Source organism: Diospyros lotus, chromosome 8 (assembly GCF_014633365.1).
Source record: "Diospyros lotus cultivar Yz01 chromosome 8, ASM1463336v1, whole genome shotgun sequence".
In the NCBI taxonomy this organism is placed as follows: domain Eukaryota; kingdom Viridiplantae; phylum Streptophyta; class Magnoliopsida; order Ericales; family Ebenaceae; genus Diospyros; species Diospyros lotus.
The window spans coordinates 1,573,619-1,597,514 of record NC_068345.1 but is presented as its reverse complement, the minus strand read 5'-3'; the positions used below and the strand labels follow the sequence as shown (position 1 = coordinate 1,597,514).

Below are 23,896 nucleotides of genomic sequence, written 5' to 3'. Positions count from 1 at the left end.
ATTATATTGTTATAGCGTATATCCAGAAACAAACTACTAAGTTAAAATATTCCTAACTAGACTAAAAGCGGACCAAAATGTAATTCTAAATCTTAAAACTTTAAAGTACAACTAAAATAATTAAATGTTGTTAATGAAGTTATCATTTCACTATGCTTGATCTCAAATAAATTTTGATGAGTCATTTTATTACTTTAGCTTCACATACAATTACACAATATTCGATGTAAACAAAAAATTATAAGAAATGAGTATTTCAGGTAATACCGGGAGATAATGAACTTACGTATAATAATATCATAAATATAAATGATTAGTTAATTATGATTCGTATAACTAATTCTATATGGTGATATTAATGCTCGTATTATGTTTGTTGTTGTTATAATTAAATGACTTATTCTATTTAATAATTGATATTTAAAATGACTTGCACGGTTTGCATGCATTTAGGTTTTCAAAACCCTAAACCATATTCTCGATAGTTACTTCAAAGCATTACCTTATTTGGTCGCATTTCCTCAAGCAAGTCTCAAACTTTGTGAATATATTGTCTTTTAAAAGTATCTGTACTCTTAAAAATACATAAAATTATAAATTCATGATTTAAAAAAACAAACCCTAAACATTATAATAGAACACATTTTTCATTACTATAGGAGGTTCCGTGCATGGTATGCACAAACCATGCACGTGATATGTAAATAAAAATGAGAAAAAGAGCCTAGTATCATTTCATCAGTCAACATTGTATTTTAACTCCTTTTAACACAACTCTCGTCAAATCTTTTTAATCGTCACACCTAGTTGTGTTTCTATAACTATTCTTATTTTTTTGACGATTACAGTTACTTTTTTTTATATAATGTAACAAGAAGGTGTCTTGAAATTTTAAAAACTTCATAGTTTTTAAAAATCCCATGCATATTCATAGATTTTAAGCAGTGTAATAAAATGCATTTTCATCAATCGCGGGGTAACACATGATATATATGGACACACCATGCACATGGTATATGAATGTGTAAATAAAAAATAAAAGACTAGCTTTTATCTCGTAATCCACCAATGTTTCTTAGTACACTCAATTGCCACTGATTGACTCCTTTTTGACTATTGCACCTCCCTGTGTTTCAGCGACCATTGTTATTTGTTTGGCAACTTGCTGGCAAGTGCTTGCCTGATGCATTATCCAGTTTTGCCATATTATTATTATTTTTTAGCTAAGTTGGTTAAGATTACTAAAATAAAATTATATCACGATAAGGTTGAAATGTTTTTAAAACTAATACATGGAATAGTTAACATAAGGCTACGAAGTATTCTAGATTTTGAATTAGACTACTTGTTTAATTTTTTGAAATATATTAAAGGATATTTACGTTATTTTTTTATCTAATATAAATTTATCTAGATAATAAAAGATAAGATAATAATCTGACTTAATTTGTAATGGTTGTCAGATAAATTTAATAAACATAATATAAATAACTTTTATCTTGAATACTTTTCATATATCTTTTTTTATAGTCAATATATTGATTAAAAAATACTAACTTATTGTGTTAATAATCGAGACTTTTATATAACTTCGCATTCTTTTGCATTACAAACAACAAATTATTGCTCGTGAAGTGAATACGAAATAATCATATAAGAATCACTTATTTCCATTGTAATGTTTTTACATTCACATAACAAATTTTATTTACGTTTATATAATTTACAGTTATTTTTACAAAGAATCGAGATTTGACAAATTACGTATAATAATTCATGCATTCTACCAACAATAATAGATCAACTTAGTGCTCTTGAAAATTATATAATTATAAAAATATGATTTAGAATCATGTAGAAGTTGAAAAAAAAAAAAAAAAACGAAGAAGTTTCCATCCATGCTGTGTACTGCACAGCTTGACACATAGACTGGAGAATCATCTTTGGGTTGAAAACTTGAAATAACCTTTGCCGCAACAGCTTCATTTTTTAATTTATTTTGTATTTAATTTTTTTTAATTTTCTCTTTCCATATAAAAGGCAGTCCTCTATGGATGGTTGAATACGTTACTCCCCTTATAGCACTGTTCACGTTCTCTCTCCTCTCTCTATCTCGCTTCCAGTAGTCGCAGTGGTAGGGCGGAGCCTCGACCTTGGTCTCGTATCGTGGAAGGCGAAGGCGAAGGGGAAGGCGAATGCTAAGGCTTGCAACTCTCTCAGGACGTCGAATCCATTAGGGCTACCGAATCAGAGCTTCGAGGCACAGGTATGATCTCTCCCGGTACTCTCCTGGAAAACCCTAGTTTTGTTAGGAGGAATATTGTAGAATTTGCCAAGAGTAGCATTGACATAACTTGTTGAGAACTGGCTGATTGTGACATGATATGGTTGATTATGTGCATGTGTGTATGAATTCTAGGGTTTGAATTGGGTATGTCGGCTTTTTGGTTTGCTTAGGTTTTGCTGCATATGGATTTGGATGGTCGAAGAGAAGAATTTGCGTCCCGGGTATGAGCGTTGTTTAGTTGACAATGGATTGATGGAGTTTGGTGGGTCGGATTCGTGATCCATTCAGGTGGGTTTGCATGCTGGTTCTGACAAGGAAGATTAGCGAGGGTTAGGGTTTGGTGCGTGTTTCCAAAATCTAGGGTTAAGAAGATGGAACGGCAGGAGAAGCACTCTGGCCACAAGAAAAGATCAAAGCAAATTCAGGTTGGGTTGGATTCCGGTGATGATGAGCCAATTGGGTCTTTGTTTGGGTTGAAAAGCAAAAGAAACCCCAAGAAGGTTAAGAAGGAATTGGATGGGGTTGGCGAAAAAGGCAAGGGTGTTGAGGCTATGGCAGAAAACTTGGCGGTTGGAAACGAGGATTTGGGGGGTATGGATGATACATTGGCTACTTTCCGGAAGAAGTTGAAGGGTCCAAAGAAAGAAAGTGTATCTAGTATAGCAGTAGAGAGGAGTTTGGGTGGAGATGCGACAAACCTGTCAGGTCAATCATTGGACAGACATGTGAAGGATGAAAGTTTCACAATGGAAAATAAAGTTGTGGAGACAGGTCAGATGGTTGTTGAGGATGGATCTGTCGTGGCTATTGGTGAAGGTTTATGTAGGAGGGGTAATAAAAAAGTTAAAAGATCTAGGAAGGCTTCAAATCCAAAGAGAGCTGTTCGTCGTGATGCAATGGGCAGTCAGGGATGTGGGGATATTTCAATCCATAATCAGAAAGAATGCGTTTTGGCTGGCAGGGAAGGTTCCAATCCTTCTCTGGATGATAATGTAGACGATTCACTGTCTGCCTTCTTTAAGAAGGCAGGGTCTAGTAAGAAATCTTTCTGTTATCTTAGGCAGAAACAAAGAAGGAAAACTGAAGTTGCCAAGACTGCATTGAGCTCTGATGATGGCTCAGAGGATTTCCTGCCATTGGTTACAAGAGGATCTCAATCTGTGTCCTTGGTCCAGAAATGTCCACAAGGGGATGAAAGTTTGCATCTACCATCTGACAGGTTGCCAATTATTTTGGCCGATTATCATCAGAATAAGAATGGGACACAGGAGACAACTGCTGAGAATGTTCAAGAGAATCCATTACCCAGTAATGCCGTGGAAGAGGTTTCTTCCACCCTGATAACTCCAGATGTGAAAATGGGACCTGGTGACAACATTCATGGTGGATATCCTGAATCTGTTGCAGATGCTTGTTTTCCAAATCCACTTCTTCGAACATCTCAACCATTCTTAAGTGCATGTGCTTGTAAGACAGCAAGGGTTGAAGAAGATGATACCAATGGGCAGACATGTGCGACTAAAGAAGGACCCCAACTGGAACCCAGAGGTTTGGATGTGAAGGATGATTGTTCTCTTCCTAGTCAGGAAACCATATCAAAAACCCCGACTATGAATGATGGATTGAACACAATTGGTTTGGCACCTGATTCTGCCAATGCCCCAACTTCTTTGTCTTTCCCAGTACAAGTGCAGGACATCCACCAGGTTGATGTGCATGTGTCAAATGCGGGCTTCAATGGTACAATGGATGAACAACCCAAGAGCCCTTCTGCAGTTATTCCTTTCAATGTAGACCTGAAAATTTGCACCTCTTCTGGAAAAGAAGGTCAGGAGGCTTGTTTTGGTGATGATTCATTAAACATATCATGTAAAAATTCATCCCAAGAGACCTTTAACCCTGCATTAGATACATCTAAAAAGGAAGGAATTTCTAGTGATTGTAATGATTTGAATCAAGCTCCTGGTATTTGCATCGAAGAACCAGTTCCTACTTCAGTTTCTTCACAGAAGGAGGATACAGTCATATCCAACTGTAGATTGCCTCCACAGGCAGCTCATGGAGTCCAGGAATCTGAACATACTATCCAAATGGAGCACTGGGGGAAATCTGTGGAAACTGGTGATGGTATGCCCAAAGAAACTTCTCTTGCCAACAACGATTATCTTTCAGGCAGTGGAGAGGCCACTGGAGCCTCTTCTCCAGCCATCACACCAGAACGTGCTGAAGGTTATGCAGAAGGTCAAGGGCATCTGTCTGATCCTGAATTTAAAGATAAGAAGCTGTCATCATTACAGCGCACATTGCGGAGGTCTAAAAAACGCAGGCATGGGGACATGGCATATGAAGGGGATGCGGATTGGGAAGTTCTGCTACATGACCAAGATTTTCTTGAAAGCCGTCTTATTGGAGATGGTGATCGGTCCTTGAGAGGAAGAGAAAAGTTCAGTTCCTCCCCAAACATGGCTGCTGAGGCTGAAAATGGGCGTGCAGCAGCAGTATCGGCTGGATTGAAAGCTCATGCAGTTGGTCCGCTTGAGAGGATTAAGTTTAAGGAAGTATTAAAGCGCAAAGGTGGGCTTCAAGAATATCTACAATGCAGGTTAGCTTCTACCCTAGCAAGTTGTGCTTTTAGGTATTTTTTGGTAGCTGTCAAATCATGGCCAGAAACAGCACACTACATTCCAGTTGCCAACTGGGTTCCTGTTTTAATTGCGTATCGTAATTTTCAAATACGTTTAAAAGAATCCTAGAAAATGCTAAAGTCAACTTAATAATAATTGGTTCTAACTTTTCTGTTATAGATTCCATTTTTTTTTATTAACCTTTTATAGAATTGTAATCTCCTTCATGTGCTCATTTATGTTTAGTTTCCCTTTTTGGACTAAGAATTTGATTTGCTCGTTTGTTATACTCTTCCTGTTCTTATATAATCTAGAACTTTTTGAGTATCTTTTCCAATATCTTCTGGAATTGCAAACAATCAGAATTTTGGCAAGTTCTAAAGTCTTACCATATACCAATTCTGTTAAGTAAAGAATATTTTATTAAAGAAGGTGCCGGGGGGGGGGGGGGGGGGGGGACCACGTAACGGTCTTGCTCTTTGAAGAATCTTAACAGATCTGTCAAAGCGCATGGACCGTTTTTAGGGAGTGCCCTGAGCTGGGTATGGAGATGAAGTGTACAGAAGATATTTTTCATCTTACACGAAATTGGAAGGCTCATCAACTATTGAACCTACGTCAACTATTGAACAACCTAGTATAGTCAAAGGCGAGAGAGGGGCTCTAGTGACGCAAGGTGCCATGGAAGCGTCTCGTCTACTAAAAGGCTCCTTCACTTAGGCGCATCCCAGGATCAGATGAGGCATCAAGCTTGCAGGCTTCACCAGGGTGTAACCAAGAAGAAATAAAAAGAAAATAGAGAAAATGAGATGTTTGTTTCAGTTTCAGTTTCACTTTCTTCCATGTTTCTTACTTTCCTATAACTGTAACAGCCACCATCTCATAGATCTGAGGCAGGCAAGTCAGGGAGTTGTCACCAGTGATTGTCTGGTGTTGTCACACGTTGGGAACCCTTAGCACGTGATGGCGCGTTGCTGACCCTTCCAGTGAATGCTCTTCATGGCTAGGGTCGCCCGGGAGTGGTGATCCTCCAATGGCCACCCTTCCTTTAATCTCTCTTTGGAGTTTGGTCTAGTGTGGGGGTAGCGTCAATGATGTGTCACTGCTTTGTTTGGGTTCGTTATTTTTCTTGGTTCTGTTAGTGACATTGATCTATGATCTCCGCTTGTTTGTTGTTGCTGAGCACTTTTTTGGGCACCTAGTGCCTTAGGCAATATAATATCATAGTTCCTTATGGGCGTCTTTCCCCTGACTAACTTGATTGAACCATTCAAGTTGTGTTTGAAATTTGATTTATTTGTTTGAATAGATTCATTAAGACTCTTTGCAAGTTAATATTCAACCTAGTGATTTTATCATAAATGGATGGAATTGAATAGAATTATAAATTTAACTTGATTTCTAAAGTTTCACAGCTGTGGTACTATTATGGAATGTTATGTTCTTTTTTCAGATTTCCTAATTTAATAATTCTATTTGAATTTCTTGGAACATGGTATCTATTGGGGTTTGATAATTTTCTTGTGATACTTGCTGCTTGATTGAAGTTTTGTTTCAGTTCTTTAACATCTCATTCCTCTTTTAACACTCTCCTTGTGTCATATCTTACCTCACTCCTCTGTTTGCACCCTCCTTGTGTCATCTTTTATGATGCGAACCCTGACTGGTGTATTATCTTGTATTCCTTTTTATGGTTAACAAAATGGAATTAGTAGTTGAAAAGGTGTCATAATAATGCCAGCAATATACTACCGGACAAACTGAGAAATCATTATATTCAATCACCCAAGGATTCCACCCCTCCCCCCACCCCTCAAACAAAAATCCCACCCACCAACAAAAAAAACCCCTTGATGACCGGTCAACATTGCCCCAATGACACAAAGTATAACATGATATGCTAAAAGATCTTATGTTCTGTCTCCCTCAAATCAGCCATATGAATGCTAAAGGCACAGATCCCCAAAGCCTTACTTCTTTTCTTGCCCATCCTAGCTTCTTTCCAACCCCAAGAAGTCCTCCGCTTATCTGTGAAAAACCAACTGGGCATCAAGATACCTAGCACTAAACACCATAACTCTCTAGCAAGTCCAATATAAATTAAGTAATGGCCAACTAACTTCCCCATCTTGCTTAATAACACTAGACCAGTTAACAATGTCTTTTTCTTTTTTCCCCAGGAACAATGTCCATCAATGGCCAAAATACGCTGAGGGCTGCTGTTCACATGAACATACAATCTTTTTGGGAACATTAGGAATTAATTCCTTTGATTGGATAGGAAGAATCACCCTGTACAACAAGGTTTATGGAAAGGCTGGACCTCACACTTGTATGAGCCATACTCCATTACAGATAGTCTTCATCTAGTCAGAAAGATGCCCACCCATAGTTGCAACCTTTGGAATACTCCACTTCCCAACTGTTCGAAGCTTGGAAAAAGATCAAATCCTAAGATAACTTGTTGGCCACTCTTCAAGTAGTCAAAAGCTCGTTTATCAAACACGCATTGACACATGATAAGAAAGATATTCTTGAAAGCCTAAACAGCATGGTTGTCAAAAGTGCGCCTAGGAGTGTGGGAGACAGGGGCACAGTCTTGTGTGCCTCTTAATAGCCAAGGCACAAGCTAGCAACCTCCATCAGCACAAGCTAGGTGCATGAAGCTTCCACCTTCATGCAGAACTTAAAAATATTGAAATAATTTTGTATAAAACTTAAACCCTAATCGGTTATTTCTCTTCATCAACCAACAAAACTCTACGTGCCTCTGAAATGAGTAAGGCAAAGGATCCAACTTCAGTAGTTTGACCTATAGTCAAGTTGTTGGCTATTTCCTTCATTGCAAACTAAAGGTATTTTATTTATTTTCTTTTGTTTTCCAAACGCTATTAGCTGATTTGTCACCGAAGAAAATGTTTCTTGTTGATATGAAGGCATAATTGACTAGATTGAGGCCTGATGAGTTTATCAGTGGTGGTCGGAGGGCTGCCAGAATTCTGATGCACGAGCAGCTGTCAACGCATGATACTCACGTGCCTGCCTGCAGGCCGCGTGAGGGCGCTGAAGGCTACCCCTAGAAATCTGTTTTCATTACCAGGGTTGTTGGGGACAGCCGAACGTCCTGTGGCGACCATGTTTCTTTGCACTTTTGTCTGATTTTCACTTTTTTTTTTTTGCTTGTGCGACTGTGTGCTTGCTGAGATTGGACTTGTCACAACCTAGGCACCACTTTCAAAAGGTCGATGCCTAGCCCAAACTTAAATAGCCCAGCACCTCCTCTTGGTCAGCCGATATGGGATTCGCCAAGGTTACTCACCGGCTGCAATGCACCGGGTTGTGACAAGTGGTATTAGAGCTGACCTCCTGTTAGTGGATGGTGGGGCCAGCACGTGCGGGCACGCAGGTGTCCGGGGGGGGGGGGGGTAGACCCGGTGCGTAGCAGCTGGTGAGTGACTTTGGTGAATCCCACATCGACTGACCAGGAGGGGGTGCTGGGCTATTTAAGTCCGGGCTAGGCATCAACCTTTTGAAGGTGGTGCTTAGGTCGTGACAGGACTGCTACTGTGCTTCAAATTTTTTTTTTTTGGTTTTCTATTTACTTTTTACTTCTATGTTATTTGTTTTGCTTCTACTTACATGTTTATTTTCTTTTCAGTTATTTTTTACCCCCTTTTGCAGTGGTTGTGCTGAGACTGGTCTTTAAATTTTTTTCCCTTTGCACTCTTTCAGTGCTTGCTGTTACCAGTCTTGTGTACTGCTTGTCATGGGATTTTTTTTTTTAATTTTATTTTCTGTTACTTGTTGAGTTTTTCACTGCTACTTTGATTAAATTTAAAAGTTATATGAAGGCATCCCAAACTGAATTAGTAATGTTATTAGGCTAAACTTGAAGAGTTTGAATTAATTGTGTTGTTCTTAAGACCGCCACACACACAGCAAACTATCCCTCCAAGAACTCACTGATTATACCCCCAAATATCAAGATACACAACACTCGACAGAAAGCACAAGAAACAGGAACACAAATAGCAACAAATCACACAAGAGACACAAGATTTTTTCCTGATTCAGTCTCATAAATGAGACCTACATCCAGACTGCCTTGGGCCCATGAAAAACTCCACTATCTTGAATCCTTACAGCGATTACACGCACTAGAAAATACCTCTCTTTCCCTCAGTCTAAAAACCCTAGACTAAACAGAGAAGAACACCCCAAGAGAACATATAAAATAACCCTTCTCTCGGCCTAGCACATTCTTGCTAAACCCTCTCAAGATATCCCAATGTTTCCATGCTATTTCTGAGCCCTCCCAGCCCCTATTTATAGATCATAGAGGTGAGCAGGACAGTTACAACCAACTGCCCACCCTGACCGAAATAAACCCCTTCCGGTCAGCTTTAAAACAAACTAACAAACACCTATTACATTAGGGAAAAATGCTAACAGATTTATCAACAAGGAAAAAACTAAGTACAGAAACTAATCTAAAACAAATGTCTTCACAAATTGCTTATTTATTTTTTTTAACATTTAGGTTTGCCATGCATGATTTAATGAGTTTGTATTTACCTCTATATAGGTATATATTGAAAATAATGATGTATAAGTAACTTATAAGCATCTTGAATAAATGTGCACCTTGCATGCATGAGGCTCACACTTTGCCTTGTGCCCAGGTCCCAGGTACTATATGTGCTTCAGTGCACCTTACTCCTTTGACAACTATGCCAAACAGAAAATAAACATGCATTAATTGTAAAATGGTGTATATGAGTTGCCAATATTTGAAATATGCCCAACCAGTTTCATAGTTTGCTCATGTTACCAAAATAAGGACTAGTTGGCATTGAGAATTGCAAAAGTGAATCTTTATTTGTCTACAGGATACCACTGAGATACATGGTATTAAATTTACTTGGCTTTGCAATTTCTAAATTTGTTTTGCAATATATTTGGCCACTAAGATTATTCCCACCTTGTTGGATATCTTATCTGAATGCCATAGAGATATCTGCAACATTGAACTTATAATGCGTGCTGAAATGATGATAAGTGAAATGTATTTATAGAACTAACTTCTTGGAGTATGGGTGCCAGTTTAGTGCTGATATGTTAGATGCTTGATTTCTTTTTTTTTTTTTTTTTTCCACCTTCCATTGTATTTTCAATTTTAAGGAGCCAGTGTAGTTCTCTAAGAGACTTGATCCTTCTGATTGAATAGACTTTTATGGTCTAGAGCTTATGATTTTGTTTCCTGCTCCTTGTTTTTATTCCTGGTATTTTATCTGGTCTTGGATGTGATAAATGCAACTTGTCCATGCTTTTTCTTTAATAATATAGAACCAAGATGATCTTCTCAGTGCTGCTTGAATTCGCTGGTGCTTTCATTTCTGTATATTTTTGTGGCATATTTTAGCAATATCCAGTTTATGTCTGTTGAATGACTTAGGACTATCTATGCTTCTCGTTTCATTTTTCTTATATTTGTGTTTTTTTCCTTAGACAATGATAAATGTTCTCATTTTGTTGCTTGTGGGGGTAAGGTTGCATAATATCTAACCTTTTGTCCTGCATCCGTGGGAGCTTTGTGCACTCGGTTTCCGTTTTTCCTGATCGAGTGCTAAACTGAAAGATTCCATTTTCATCTTTTTTTGGGGGTTGAAGGGTTTGCATCTTATGCTCCCTCCTTATTTTAGCATGTGTATTTCATTTGTTAAGAATTCTGCATCTTAATTCCACTTGCGCCCATGTTTAGAAATTTCTAAGTCTTGCTATGTTGGATACATATTCTTTTCTGGTCAAAATTCAACTTTCTTTCTTGCTGGTTGAGATTACCCTTTACTTGAGGAAGTCAATCCCATTTTTAGTTGCTTTAGGAGTTGAAATCTTGCAGGTTTCATCTGATAGTATATTGTCAATAAGAATTGTAAAAGGAATTTCATGAGTAGCCATAGCGAAGAGCTTAATACGTGGTTTACTAGTTGCACCTTATTGCTGAGGTCTTTTGAGCACTTACCTTTGACCTTTCACTTACTATTCCTGATATAAGGTTTTGAATTTTGATTCTATTTGTCAATGAATGAAGTTTAAAGATGGATTATTGGCTAACAAATAAAAAAGGATAAGGAGCCGGGAAGATTGGAGCCGATTAGAAGATAAAGCCTTATTTATTTTTAAGTTTTTAATCTCTTATGTAAATCTGTAAATTGTAAAGTTATCTAGTCCTACTAATTAGGATTGCAATCTGTTCCTAGTTTCTAGGAGAATTATTAAGAGATTTCTTGTATATTTATTAGCTTACAAACGGAATGGAAGAATCAAGAAATTTTATTCTCTTCAAAGTTCTTTTTAACACTATTGATATGGTTGTACTTTGGGAATTCTTCTTTTTTTTTTTTTTAATTTGAAGTGAACATCAGGTAAAAAATACGATGAACTGTACTATGACTTCTATCTAGTATCATGATATGATGTTTCTGTTTGAAAAAGAAGTCCTTTTGGTTATTCCGTGAGTAATAGCTTTATGTTATGCAGGAACCATATCTTAAATCTTTGGAGTAAGGATGTCAGCCGTGTTTTGCCTCTCACAGAATGTGGGGTCTCTACTGGTCCTTCAATTGGTGGACCACCACGTGCTTCTCTAGTTAGGGAAATATATGCATTTCTTGACCGAAGTGTAAGTTTCTAATTTGCCTCTTCCACTTTCTGCTTGTCAAAATTAATGTATTAGTTACTAACTTGCCTTTTCCTCTTTCTGCTTTTGAAAATTACTGTATTAGTTTCCAATTTCCTCTTCCCTTTTCTGCTTGTCAAAATTAATGCATTACTTTTTTCACCTGTGCTTCATAATCTGCTCAGTCATTCTACTAGGAATAATCTTTTTTCAATTTATTTATTCCTCCTGCTAACAAGTTTTCAGCAGAATGAACTTACTGAAGAAACAAGTCATTAACAGGGTTATATCAATTTTGGGGTTGCTTCTGAGAAGGCTGGAACAGAACCTAGTGCTGTGCACAATTTCAGAGTTTTAAAGGAGAAAAATAATGGGGAAAAGGCGGGGGCTACTGATGCTGATGCATACGATGGAGTTTCGTTTATCCTTGGGCAGATCAGGACTTCTGAGGCATGCATGGGGACAAAGAATAGTAATACAGATAGCCAAAGCCAGGAAGCAGAAACCTCGAAGGATGGGAAACTTGTTACTCCACACACTGTGGATCTAGATTCTTCTACAAAATCTGATGAATGTCGAGCAAATGAATTGCACAAAAATGATTCTGTTGATACACAATTGCCCAACAGGACGGTTAGTTTGGAAGTTTTGGGTTCCAGCCCATGCTGCAAAGCATTGGGTAGCGGAGCAGTCCCTGTAATATCTCCAGAGCCTGTAAAGCACTCCTTTGGGGTTCAATCTACCTCGAGGGATTGCATGGAGGAGAATCATGGCTTGCAGTGTGGTTCAGAGGGCAAGAAGAGTATCATCGTTATTGGAGCTGGTCCTGCTGGGTTAACTGCAGCTCGCCATTTGCAGCGCCAAGGTTTTTCTGTTATTGTTCTTGAAGCTAGAAGTAGAATAGGGGGACGTGTATTCACTGATCACTCATCTCTTTCAGTTCCTGTGGATCTTGGTGCTAGCATCATTACAGGTGTTGAGGCAGATGCCGCAACAGAAAGGAGGCCAGATCCTTCCTCATTAATTTGTGCTCAGTTGGGGCTTGAGTTGACTGTATTGAACAGTGACTGCCCTCTTTATGATATTATTACAGGCCAGAAAGTCCCTGAAAGTATGGACAATAATTTAGAGGCAGAATACAATAGCCTTCTAGATGACATGTTACTTGTTGTTGCTCAGAAGGGCGAGCAAGCAATGAAAATGTCTCTTGAAGATGGTTTAGAGTATGCCCTTAAGAGACGTCGCATGGCTCAACTGGCAAGAGATCATGCGGAAATTGAATTGCATAATTATTCAGATGTCTTAGCTGGTTCTGAGAAAGCTGATGCTCATGGAAAAGTTTCTGGGAGGAGGATTTCTAAAGGCGACATTTTGAGTCCTCTTGAGAGGAGGATCATGAATTGGCATTTTGCTCATTTGGAGTACGGTTGTGCCGCTTTGCTCAAAGATGTCTCTCTTCCTTACTGGAATCAGGATGATGTTTATGGAGGTTTTGGAGGTGCTCATTGTATGATAAAAGGGGGTTACAGCACTGTTGTTGAATCTTTGGGAGGAGGACTATGCATCCACTTGGACCATGTGGTAACAGATATTTCATACTGTACAAAGGAGTGCCGAGAAAATGATGAATTAGGTAACAAAGTCAAAATTTGCACATCAAATGGTAGAGAGTTTTCTGGTGATGCAGTACTAATTACGGTTCCCCTTGGGTGTCTAAAGGCGGAAACCATCAAATTTTCACCACCATTGCCCCAATGGAAAAATTTATCAATCCAGCGGCTTGGTTTTGGTGTAGTTAATAAAGTGGTTTTGGAGTTTCCTGAAGTCTTTTGGGATGATTCTGTTGATTACTTTGGTGCGACTGCAGAGGAGACGAACCAAAGAGGCAAGTGCTTCATGTTCTGGAACGTCAAGAAAACTGTTGGAGCACCTGTTCTTATTGCCTTGATTGTTGGTAAGGCAGCTATAGAAGGCCAAAATATGAGCTCTTCCGATCATGTAAACCATGCTGTAACAGTTTTGCGTAAACTCTTTGGCGGAAGTGCAGTCCCTGATCCGGTTGCTTCAGTAGTAACAAATTGGGGGAAGGATCCTTTCAGCTGTGGTGCTTACTCATATGTTGCTTTGGGTGCATCTGGAGAAGACTATGATATCTTGGGTAGGCCAGTTGAAAATTGTCTATTCTTTGCCGGTGAAGCTACCTGCAAGGAGCATCCTGATACTGTGGGTGGTGCAATGATGAGTGGTCTTCGAGAGGCTGTGCGTATAATTGATATATTGAGTACTGGAAATGATTACATAGCGGAAGTAGAGGCAACGGGGGCTGCACAAAGACACACTGATAGTGAAAGAATTGAAGTTCGGGACATTATGAAGAGGCTCGAAGCAATTGAGCTATCTAATGTCCTATACAAGAACTCTTTGGATGGGAGTGAAATTTGCACCAAGAAATCATTACTTCGGGAGATGTTCTCTAATGCAAAAACAACTGCTGGACGACTGCTTCTGGCCAAAGAGTTATTAAATCTTCCTGGGAGAGTTCTCAAATCTTTTGTTGGGACTAAAGAAGGGCTCACCACACTTAACTCTTGGATACTGGTATGTGCTTCCCATAATTTATTTTCTTTTTTGCTCATTATTTATTATTTCTGTTACTGAAAGTTCTATTAGGAGTTTTGGCATTTGAAGTTTTTGAGCTCATGTTGAATTGTTTATAACAGGATTCAATGGGGAAGGATGGGACTCAACTTCTGCGCCATTGTGTTCGACTTCTTGTGCTCGTTTCAACTGACTTACTTGCAGTTCGTTTGTCAGGTATTTTCTTCTGGTTTTTCTATTTATATTGTTACAGAGGGGTCATTTGGACAAAGTAATTTGGTTTTCTGTTCTCTTTCTCTAACTAGTATAAAAGAATTGTCAATGAGAATTAACTAAATACTCTTCCTGACATCAATGTGGTGATGAATCTGTGCTGCTGCTTGTCTTTTACCTTTTTCTTGGGGGGCGGCCCTGGGGTGGGGGAGGGGAATTGCAGGCCTCAAAATCTTATCCCATGTGATTTATTTATTTCAAGTTGGAAACTGTTCATGAGATCCAAGTTCGGTTCTAGTTTTTTCTTGTGTTATCATGGTTTGGGCTTTTTTTTTGGCCTCTACTTCTTGTTCTTTCAAGAAATATTTCTCTGGTTTGGCCATTCTTGATTATTGTACATATTTCACTTCAAGATTTGTCCAGGAATTTCGTTGCAAGCTGTCCTTACCAACGGCAATATCTTATGTCCATATTGTTTAACTGTTTTATCCAATAAGCATGTATGCTTTTTAATGTAATGATGCATTCAAGAGATTGAACCCTGTGTTGGCAGCAGGATGATAACATGATTCTTTTCTGGAGTGCTATTTAGCAAGGTTATAACATGTGGTTAAAAAGAACATCCATTTCTTTGCTGACATCTTATTGGTCGTATCTGCTGGTGCAGGTATAGGGAAAACTGTGAAAGAGAAAGTGTGTGTGCATACTAGTCGTGATATACGTGCCATTGCTAGTCAACTGGTTAACATGTGGATTGATGTTTTCCGCAAGGAAAAAGCTTCTAATGGTGGTTTAAGGTTACTGAGGCAAGCAACCGCTATTGACACCTTGAGACGAAAATCTCAACCTTCAGGAAAGCCACCTCTTCGTGTTCATCATGGCCCGCCAGATAATAAAGGAAATTCACAGATTTCTACATCTTCTGGAAGTCAGATGGCCCGGGCCTCAAACATTAAGAGAACTAATGTCAAGTTGGAAACCAGCCGTGACTCAGAATTAGAGATTAAGTCTTCAAGGTCTCAGGGTTCTGTCGGTAGAGAAGATGCCAAGGTTGAGGATGACAGCAACTTCGTAATGTCTGAAGAAACACAGGCTGTCTTTGCTGCTGCTGAAGCAGCTCATGCTGCAGCTGTTGCAGCTGCTGAGGTTGTTTCTCTTGTTGATATTCTTGCTATTGCACATCTCTACTGACCATTCTTTGGGTGCATATTATATGGATTTGAATCTTTCATTTTTATGTAAGGGTTGCATGCATTTCGTTTTCTATGACATTGTTCTAATGTATATTTTCTCTCATGGTTTGCAAAATTTGGCGATTCTTCAATTATGAGTAGCATACAAGTTGGTGAAACCAAAATACAGAACATAGCTTTTCATTCCCATTGGCATCTTCTTTTCACTACCATATATGCCCTACCACTCCATCTTGGCACCCATGAATGTGCTTCTCCCCTCTCCCTCCATCGGCAAAACCCTCTTCTTTCTCTCTCACCTATTCTTCCATCTTCTGCATATTTATTCTTTTTGTCATTTTTTATTGTTTTGTGTCCCAGATGCCTCGTAGTACTAGTTAAATGGATTTCTTGCATTGCAGGCATATGCATCTTCTGAAGCCAAGTGCAACACACAAAAGCCACTTCCTAAGATACTGTCATTTCACAAATTTGCTAGACGTGAACAATACTCACAAGTGGATGAGTCTGATACTAGGAGGAAGTGGTCTGGTGGTGCTTTAGGAAGACAGGATTGTATATCAGAAATAGATTCTAGGAATTGCAGAGTTAGGGATTGGTCTGTTGATTTTTCTGCTGCTTGTGTCAACCTTGACAACTCAGTAATGCCAGTTGATAGCCTCTCACAGCGGAGCCACTCCAATGAAATTGCTTGTCGCTCAAACTTTAAGGAGCATTCTGCTGAAAGTGCAGCTGTGGATAACAACATATTTACCAAAGCATGGGTTGATGCTGATGGCAGTATTGGGGTAAAGGATTCTACTGCCATTGACAGATGGCAATCTCAAGCTGCTGCTGCACAGTCTGAATACTTCCATGGGACCATGCATATAAGGGATGAACATGATTCAAACATGAATACAAGACAGCCTTCCTTGAAACATGAGAAATTAGCAAATGAGGGCTCTGTTTCTCAAGTTACAGTAAACAAAGAGTTGACTGCAAATCAACCAAGGGGGGTTGATCGTATTAAACAGGCTGTTGTGGATTATGTTGCAACATTGCTTATGCCTCTTTATAAAGCAAAGAAGCTTGACAAGGAAGGATACAAGTCAATTATGAAGAAAACTGCAACTAAGGTTGTTTTGATCACCTTCTTCTCTATGCTTCTTTTCCTTAACCATATATTTGTTGCTGTTTCATCATACCTTGACAATTGAATCATTATTGGTTGCTTTCATGGAAGCACAAGTAGATCTGGTACCTTGTATATCTGATTTCAGAAGTTATGGAAGTGAAATAACAGCTGTGGCCATCTGTCTAAGTACATCCTTGTAGATTATGCTGGTTTGGTTAAACAAAGAGTCTCTGCCAGTTTCTTTATTTCACGGTCAACAACAACAACATACCAAGCGTTTATTTCATGGTCAGTCTGTTTAATTTGTTTTATGTTTCCCCAAATGTCAGGTCATGGAGCAGACAACAGATGCTGAGAAAGCCATGGCTGTCTATGAGTTCCTTGATTCCAAGCGTAAAAACAAGGTTTGCATTAATTTATGTGTTACTGTACTTCAGTTTTCCTGGTACTTCTGTTTCTCTTAATTTGTTATCAGTATCCTCCAGTGGGCTCAATTTGTTGCATCAATAAGTAGTTTTTAACTGAATTTACCTTGGGGTTTGGCTTGATTACGTTTCCCCAATGTGAAACCTTTTTTTTTTTTGTCCTGCTCTTCCACAATATCTGCACATTGTAAAGTTGTTTATGTCACTTTGCCCACAATACAGAGACGGATAATTTCCATCATAACTTTTTTCGTCTTTTTTAATCAATGATGTAATTTTTAACTATCACTGTCTGATTTATATTCCAAAGAACAATCAAAGTAACGTGTTCAATTAGGTTAAATATATTCCCATTCAGATTTCATAAGATGCTTTTTCAGCCTTTTTCCCCACTGTTTGATCAATTACTTGATTTTGTATGCAGATTCGGGCCTTTGTGGACAGGTTGATTGAACGATACATGGAAATGAAGCCAGTTGTGAAATCTTGATGGCCCTCAGGACAAACTGCAGCCTCTTTGTGTAGCTGCAGAAGATTGCTCCTGGTTGTTGGTGCTTGGAGTTCAGAGCATCAGTTAGCCGTTAAATGCCAGAAGGTGGCTTCAAACCAGTTTTCTACCATGCTCTATGGTGACATACCCGTTATGCTGTCAGTGGTTGAGAAGGTGCTGAAAAAAAAAAAAAAAAAAAAAAAAAAAAAAAAAAAAAAAAACCTATGTATCCATATGAATTTAATTTGACTGGTCAGGTGTTTTGGCAGCTTGGTGCATTTCCCGGCAGACTTTATGCTGCAGAACAAGAGGAACGGTTATAGGTTAAAACTAAGGCCGTCTACATTGCAAATGTGCTTGATGCAAGTTTTATAGTTTTCAATATCTGCTTATAAGCATCAAGTCTATTTGAAGGTAATATTATGTGTTCATCATAAACTTAAGGTTGTAATTTAGGGTAGATGGTAAAGACCCTTTTTGGTTCAGGGATCATAGATGAAACATAACTTGTTTTTGACATTTTTATTGGATTAATGACAATTTGTACAGTTTAGGATTATTTTTGGTCTCAAAATATACAAAAGCTAAATTTCTCTGCACTTTTCAGCAGTTTTTTAAGTTTTTCTTCATCCTCCTCCCCCCCCCCCCCCCCCCCCCCCCCAAAAAAAAAAAAAAATCTGAACACCAATGTTAAGCTTCCGTTCATTTTTGCTGAAAATCCTAGTTCATAAACGTTTGCTTCTTATAGTGCTAGGGTCTGAGGTCTAATTTATTCTCTCTCTCTCTCTCTCTCTACACACGCACGCACCACACATATATATTTGCACACATGCAGAAGTGTACATTTTGCAGTCCTGCTTGAGTGTTTATATTTGAATCAGTTCTGCAAATATTTTCTTCCACGAGTTCGAGACTTAGTTTGCAAGAGTAAGGCTGTATACAAAAATCATCTTATCATACACTGGACACCTTTTTTCGGAACAGGTACATGGCAAACCAAACCAGTATTTCAGGTATCAAACTATTTGTGGTCAACATTCAGTTCTGCTAGAACCTTATTTCTTTCTTTCTTTTTTTGTTTTTTTAAGCTAAGAAATAGGTGCTTATTTCAACGATTCAGATTTTATTATTGCTCCTTAATTCCTGAAATAACAACGCAAGGGAACAAAAGTAGGATTTTTTTCACAATGTATGCGCATTTCAAAGAATAGCAACCATTAAACAATTCAAATACCCAGGGCGACCTTTATTACATCACAAGATTTGTCTCCTCTCTTAACACCTGTACATTCTATTCTTGGCAGGTCAAAATACAAGTGGGCGTTTCTTGTCAATGAGAGGTATGTGTGCATCCATGCGGTTACTCAACTCTTTTTGGCAACAACTTTAACACGATTTCAACTTTATAGTTTTTGAGGGTGAGTCTTGGTAGTAATGTTAAGGTTATCTTTTATGACTATAAAGTTTTAAGTTATGGAAACAGCCTCTTTGTACAAAAGCAAAGGAAAGGCTGCATATAAATGCAACCACCCCAACTCCCTCCCACAAAAGCGGGAAGTTTTATGCATTGAGGACACCTTAATTTATTCTATTAGAAGGCACTGATTCATAAGCTATGGGATAACAATTGTTATTTTCATCCAAATATGCTCAAAGAATAATTACAGAAACCTACCTAAGGTTTGTCATAATATTCAATTTCCATTAAACTTGCTGTTAACATTATAGAAACCCACTCAAACCATTTTTAACTTAAGGACTTACCTAAAGTCTAGATTTTCATGTAGAAAAATTTGCAAAAGTAGTCAAGACATTTCCCATTGATAGAGAAAAGTGTTGGCAAAGTTACAAATCTAAAAACAATATCTAAGGGCTTTTAAGTATCTAAAACTATCCTTAATAGTATTTTGTGGTACTTAAAACTCTTCGAGTCATTTTCTTGGGACTTGCAACTTTACTTGACCAACAAAGGGCGTTTGTGAGGGGAGTTGGTGGGGAATGAAACAAGTTGTTAGCCTAAGAGGTAGCGGAAGACAAATTTTATTCCTATAATGCTAATGGAGAAAAATAGAGAGAGATGGCTATTTTGTCCCATCATTTAGTGAATGGAGAGAAGATGAGAGAGAGAGAGAGAGAGAGGAAAAAAAAAAAAAGAGTTAGTGAAGAGAAATAAGAGACGAGAGACGAGAGGCAAAATTGTCTACTTGGCATTAATATTTAATTGTAGGAAAATATAATACCTATACTTGGTATAAGTTATCTTAGGTAATGCTAATGGGGAGAGAGAGATGGCTATTTTGTCCCATTATTTAGTGAAGAGAGAGAGACATGAGAGACTAGAGGCAAAATTGTCTACTTGGCATTAAAATTTAATTGTAGGAAAATATATTACCTAGACTGTATAAGTTATATTGGGTAATGCTAATGGGGAGAGAGAGAGAGATGGCTATTTTGTCCCATTATTTAGTGAAGAGAGAGAGAGAGAGAGAGAGAGAGAGAGAGAGAGAGAGACGCAAGAGACAAGAGGCAAAATTGTCTACTTGGCCTTAAAATTTAATTGTAGGAAAATATATTACCTAGACTGTATAAGTTATATTGGGAAATGCTAATGGGGAGAGAGAGAGATGGCTATTTTGTCCCATTATTTAGTGAAGAGAGAGAGAGGGACGAGAGGCAAAATTGTCTACTTGGCATTAAAATTTAGTTGTAGGAAAATATAATACCTAGACTTGGTATAATTTATCTTGGGTAATGCTAATGGGGAGAGAGATGTGCTATTTTGTCCCATTATTTAGTGAAGAGAGAGAGAGAGAGAGAGAGGGGGAGTTAATGAAGAGAAAGGAGAGACGAGAGGCAAAATTGTCTACTTGGAATTAAAATTTACTTGTAGGAAAATATAATACCTAGACTTGGTATAAGTTATCTTAGGTAATGCTAATGGGGAGAGAGAGAGGGGGCTATTTTGTCCCATTATTTAGTGAAGAGAGAGAAGATGAGAGAGAGAGGGGGGGGGGAGAGAAAGGAGAGTTAATGAAGAGAAATGAGAGACGAGAGGCAAAATTGTTTACTTGGCACTAAAATTTAATTGTAGGAAAATATAATACCTGGATTTGGTATAAGTTATCTTGGGTAATGCTAATGGAGAGAGAGAGTGAGGAGGGGGAGATAGAGAGAAATATTTTGTCCCATTATTTAGTAAAGAGAGAGAGACAAAAAGGAGAGTTAATGGAGAGAAATTAGAGACGAGAGGCAAAATTGTCTACTTGGTACTAAAATTTAATTGTAGGAAAATATAATACTTGCACTCGGTATAAATTTATCTCGAGTAATGCTAATTTGGGGGGGGGGGGGGGGGGAGATTGCTATTTTTTCTCATTATTTAGTGGAGAGAGAGAGTTGATGAAGAGAAATGTGAGATGAGAGGCAAAATTGTCTACTTGGCACTAGAACTTTATAATACTTTTAGTTTGTATAAATTTATCTCGGGTAATGCTTCTATTTTTATTTTTTTTTTTTGGGGGGGGGGGGGGGGGGGGGGGATGGCTATTTTGTCTTATTATTTAGTGGAGAGAGAGAGAACGCGCTATTTTGTACCATTAGTAAAGAGAGAGAAGCTGAAGAGCGAGAGAAAAAGGAGAGTTAATGATGAAGAGAAATGAGAGACGATAGGCAAAATTGTCTATTTGACACTAAAATTTAATTGTAGAAAAATATAATGCCTGGACTTGGTATAAATTTATCTCAGATGATGCTAACCATTGTCCTAAATGGTTAAGTGACAATGAATGCAATTTGTTTTTAAACATGGTGTATTTATTGCATCTTGTTTTCAATCTCTAAATAATTATATTGGGTGATGATAGATGCATCATGTTTTGAACTATTTAACTATCCAATAGCATTCTTTAGAAACAAAAAACAAGATGCAATAAATGCATATTGTGTAAAACAAGGTGCATTTATTATTGTTTAATCATTATCTTAGCATTACCCATTTATCTCATTTTTGTGGGATAAATTAAAACTTGGCTTAAGTTATCTAAACTCATTTGAAATGCCAGACATGGTTATACTCTTTTAGGTCATATTACAACTTTTTTATCTGTGTACCAACCAAGCCCATGTAGATGGGTTGTACATAAAACAAGGTCATGGATAGAAATGAATAAAAAGTTAGAATTCATGTAACCGACCCTATACAGTGATGAAAGTTTGGCATGCTGCTGTTGTAACTTCACCAACACTTTTCTCTACTCTTTATAAATGTCCTGACTATTTTTGCAGAATTTTTTCATAAAAAAATCTAGACCTTACATGAGTTTCTGTAAGCTTATTAGTATATGGGCCTTTTATTTTAAAATCTCAGAGAGGTTTAAGTAGGTTTTTGCAGGGTTAAAAATAAATTCAATAAAAAGTGTATATTATCGCAAGCCTCACGTAGGTGTTTTTAATTATTCCTGTGCTCAGTGGAAACTCTACTGTGAATAGCAGGGGGATCTGAACCCTTCTAATCAAAGTGAAAATGTTCACATTTCAGGGGACGAGGTAATCAACGTTGCTGGAAATCAGATGGCAGACAGCCGTCCGCCACTGAGTCTAATTGTGCTGTTGTCTATGGAATGATCCGAGGAAAGCTGCACAACCATTAGTGGTCACTGAGTGACATTCACCCAGTCTAGTGGAAGGAATTAGGGTTTGTGATTCTCATTATTATACATGCGGAGTTTTATCCGTCCGCCGATGAGCCTGACTGTGTTGTTGTCCATGGAATGATGCAAGGAAAGCTGCACACCCATTAGTGGTTACTGAGTGACATTCACCCGGTTGGTCCAGTGGAATTAAGGTTTGTGATTGTCATTATTATACATGTGGAGTTTCAGCTGTCCGCCAATGAGCCTGACTGTGCTGTTGTCTATGGAATGATGCAAGGAAGGCTGCGCACCCATTAGTGGTCACTGAGTGACATTCACCCGGTCTAGTGGAATTAAGGCCTGTGATTGTCATTATTATACATGCGAAGTTTCAGCCGTCCGCCAATGAGTCTTACTGTGCTGTTGTCTATGGAATGATGCAAGGAAAGCTGCATGCTCAGTAGTGGTCACTGAGTGACATTCACCCGGTCTAGTGGAATTAAGGCTGTGATTGATTGTCATTATTATAAATGCGGAGTTTTGACCATCCGCCAATGAGTCTGACTGTGCTGTTGTCTATGGAATGATGCAAGGAAAGCTGCATACCCATTAGTGGTCACTGAGTGACATTTACCCTGTTGGTCTCGTGGAATCAAGGTTTGTGATTGTTATTATTATACATGCAAGTTTGCAATGCATGTATACATTTTCGGCCGTGTCCGCGTCTGATTCTCAATCTGGCTCTGGGTAATTTGGCTGAGTTTGCCACCGGCCGCATGCCAAGGATGGAAGGAAGGAAGGAAGGAAGGTTCGCGCTTTGTTCATTCTTTGGCTTTGTAAATAATGTCATCTACACCGAATATCAACCAAATAGCATTCTTTTGGACGATGTGACCATGATGTCTGTCGGTATTTGAAAATGCAATGCACAATGCAGCCATTAACGATGCCTCATTGTGTTAGTTTCGTAGTCCGTTCTTACATGTATTTTGTGCTAACGTTATGTTAACATGGCATGATTTATTATTATTGAATTGCATGATTTATCGAATTTTAACGGGTTTATTTATTCAACTGAAATATGCCCAAAAATGGCGTCTAGATGACCCAGAGTTACTCAAGAAGGGATGATGATTCGGTTGTGTATTCATTTTTCCAATTTATATATATTTAAGTTCGTTAAATTAATATAAGAATGTTTGAGAACGATTTAGAACATTAAAAATATGTCTAATTATCATAATGGGCATCAATTTAGTTTTATAGGAATAGCAATTTTGTGAGTAATAATCCAATACTTAGTGGCTTTTATTTCATTTGAAATTATTTTTTTGTTCTTGTTTAGGTATAATAATAAATTTGTAATTGTGAGAGAATATATTTTTCTAACTTTTTAGTTTTTGAGAAATGTGTGAAATAAAAAATAGACAATTTTACGAGTATCATTTAATATTTAAATCAGTCTTAAAGAAAGTGTATAGAAATAATAAAAATATAATTTGAATGGAGTTCTAATCATGTCTTGATAAGAGGAATTACTCATTATTTATAAAAATTGAAACTGTCGGGTGGTAGAACATTCAAGTCTTTTAAAATTGTTTGTTATGGATATCTAAGTGAATATTTTGAAAGTTAGTTG

The 23,896-nt window shown here is 37.9% G+C and overlaps 1 protein-coding gene across 7 annotated transcripts; it reads left to right on the top strand.

Annotated features, from left to right (window-relative positions):
* Nucleotides 1–2,059: 2,059 nt before the first annotated feature.
* On the top strand, nt 2,060–23,314 carry LOC127807632 (lysine-specific histone demethylase 1 homolog 3). 7 transcript variants are annotated; one of them, XM_052345641.1, is made up of 11 exons: nt 2,060–2,266; nt 2,458–4,889; nt 11,452–11,593; nt 11,873–14,188; nt 14,311–14,404; nt 15,069–15,547; nt 15,996–16,712; nt 17,041–17,115; nt 17,561–17,800; nt 17,896–18,966; nt 22,164–23,314. In XM_052345641.1, the coding sequence occupies exons 2-9, from the start codon at nt 2,659–2,661 to the stop codon at nt 17,624–17,626; spliced, it is 6,120 nt and encodes a 2,039-aa protein (XP_052201601.1). In that variant the 5' UTR covers nt 2,060–2,266; nt 2,458–2,658; the 3' UTR covers nt 17,627–17,800; nt 17,896–18,966; nt 22,164–23,314. The 7 variants fall into 7 exon arrangements, with proteins under 7 accessions (XP_052201601.1, XP_052201600.1, XP_052201606.1 ...); XM_052345640.1 differs by having other exon boundaries at nt 17,561–18,040; nt 18,931–18,966; XM_052345646.1 differs by having other exon boundaries at nt 17,561–18,040; nt 18,931–19,044.
* The last annotated feature ends 582 nt before the right edge of the window (nt 23,315–23,896 follow it).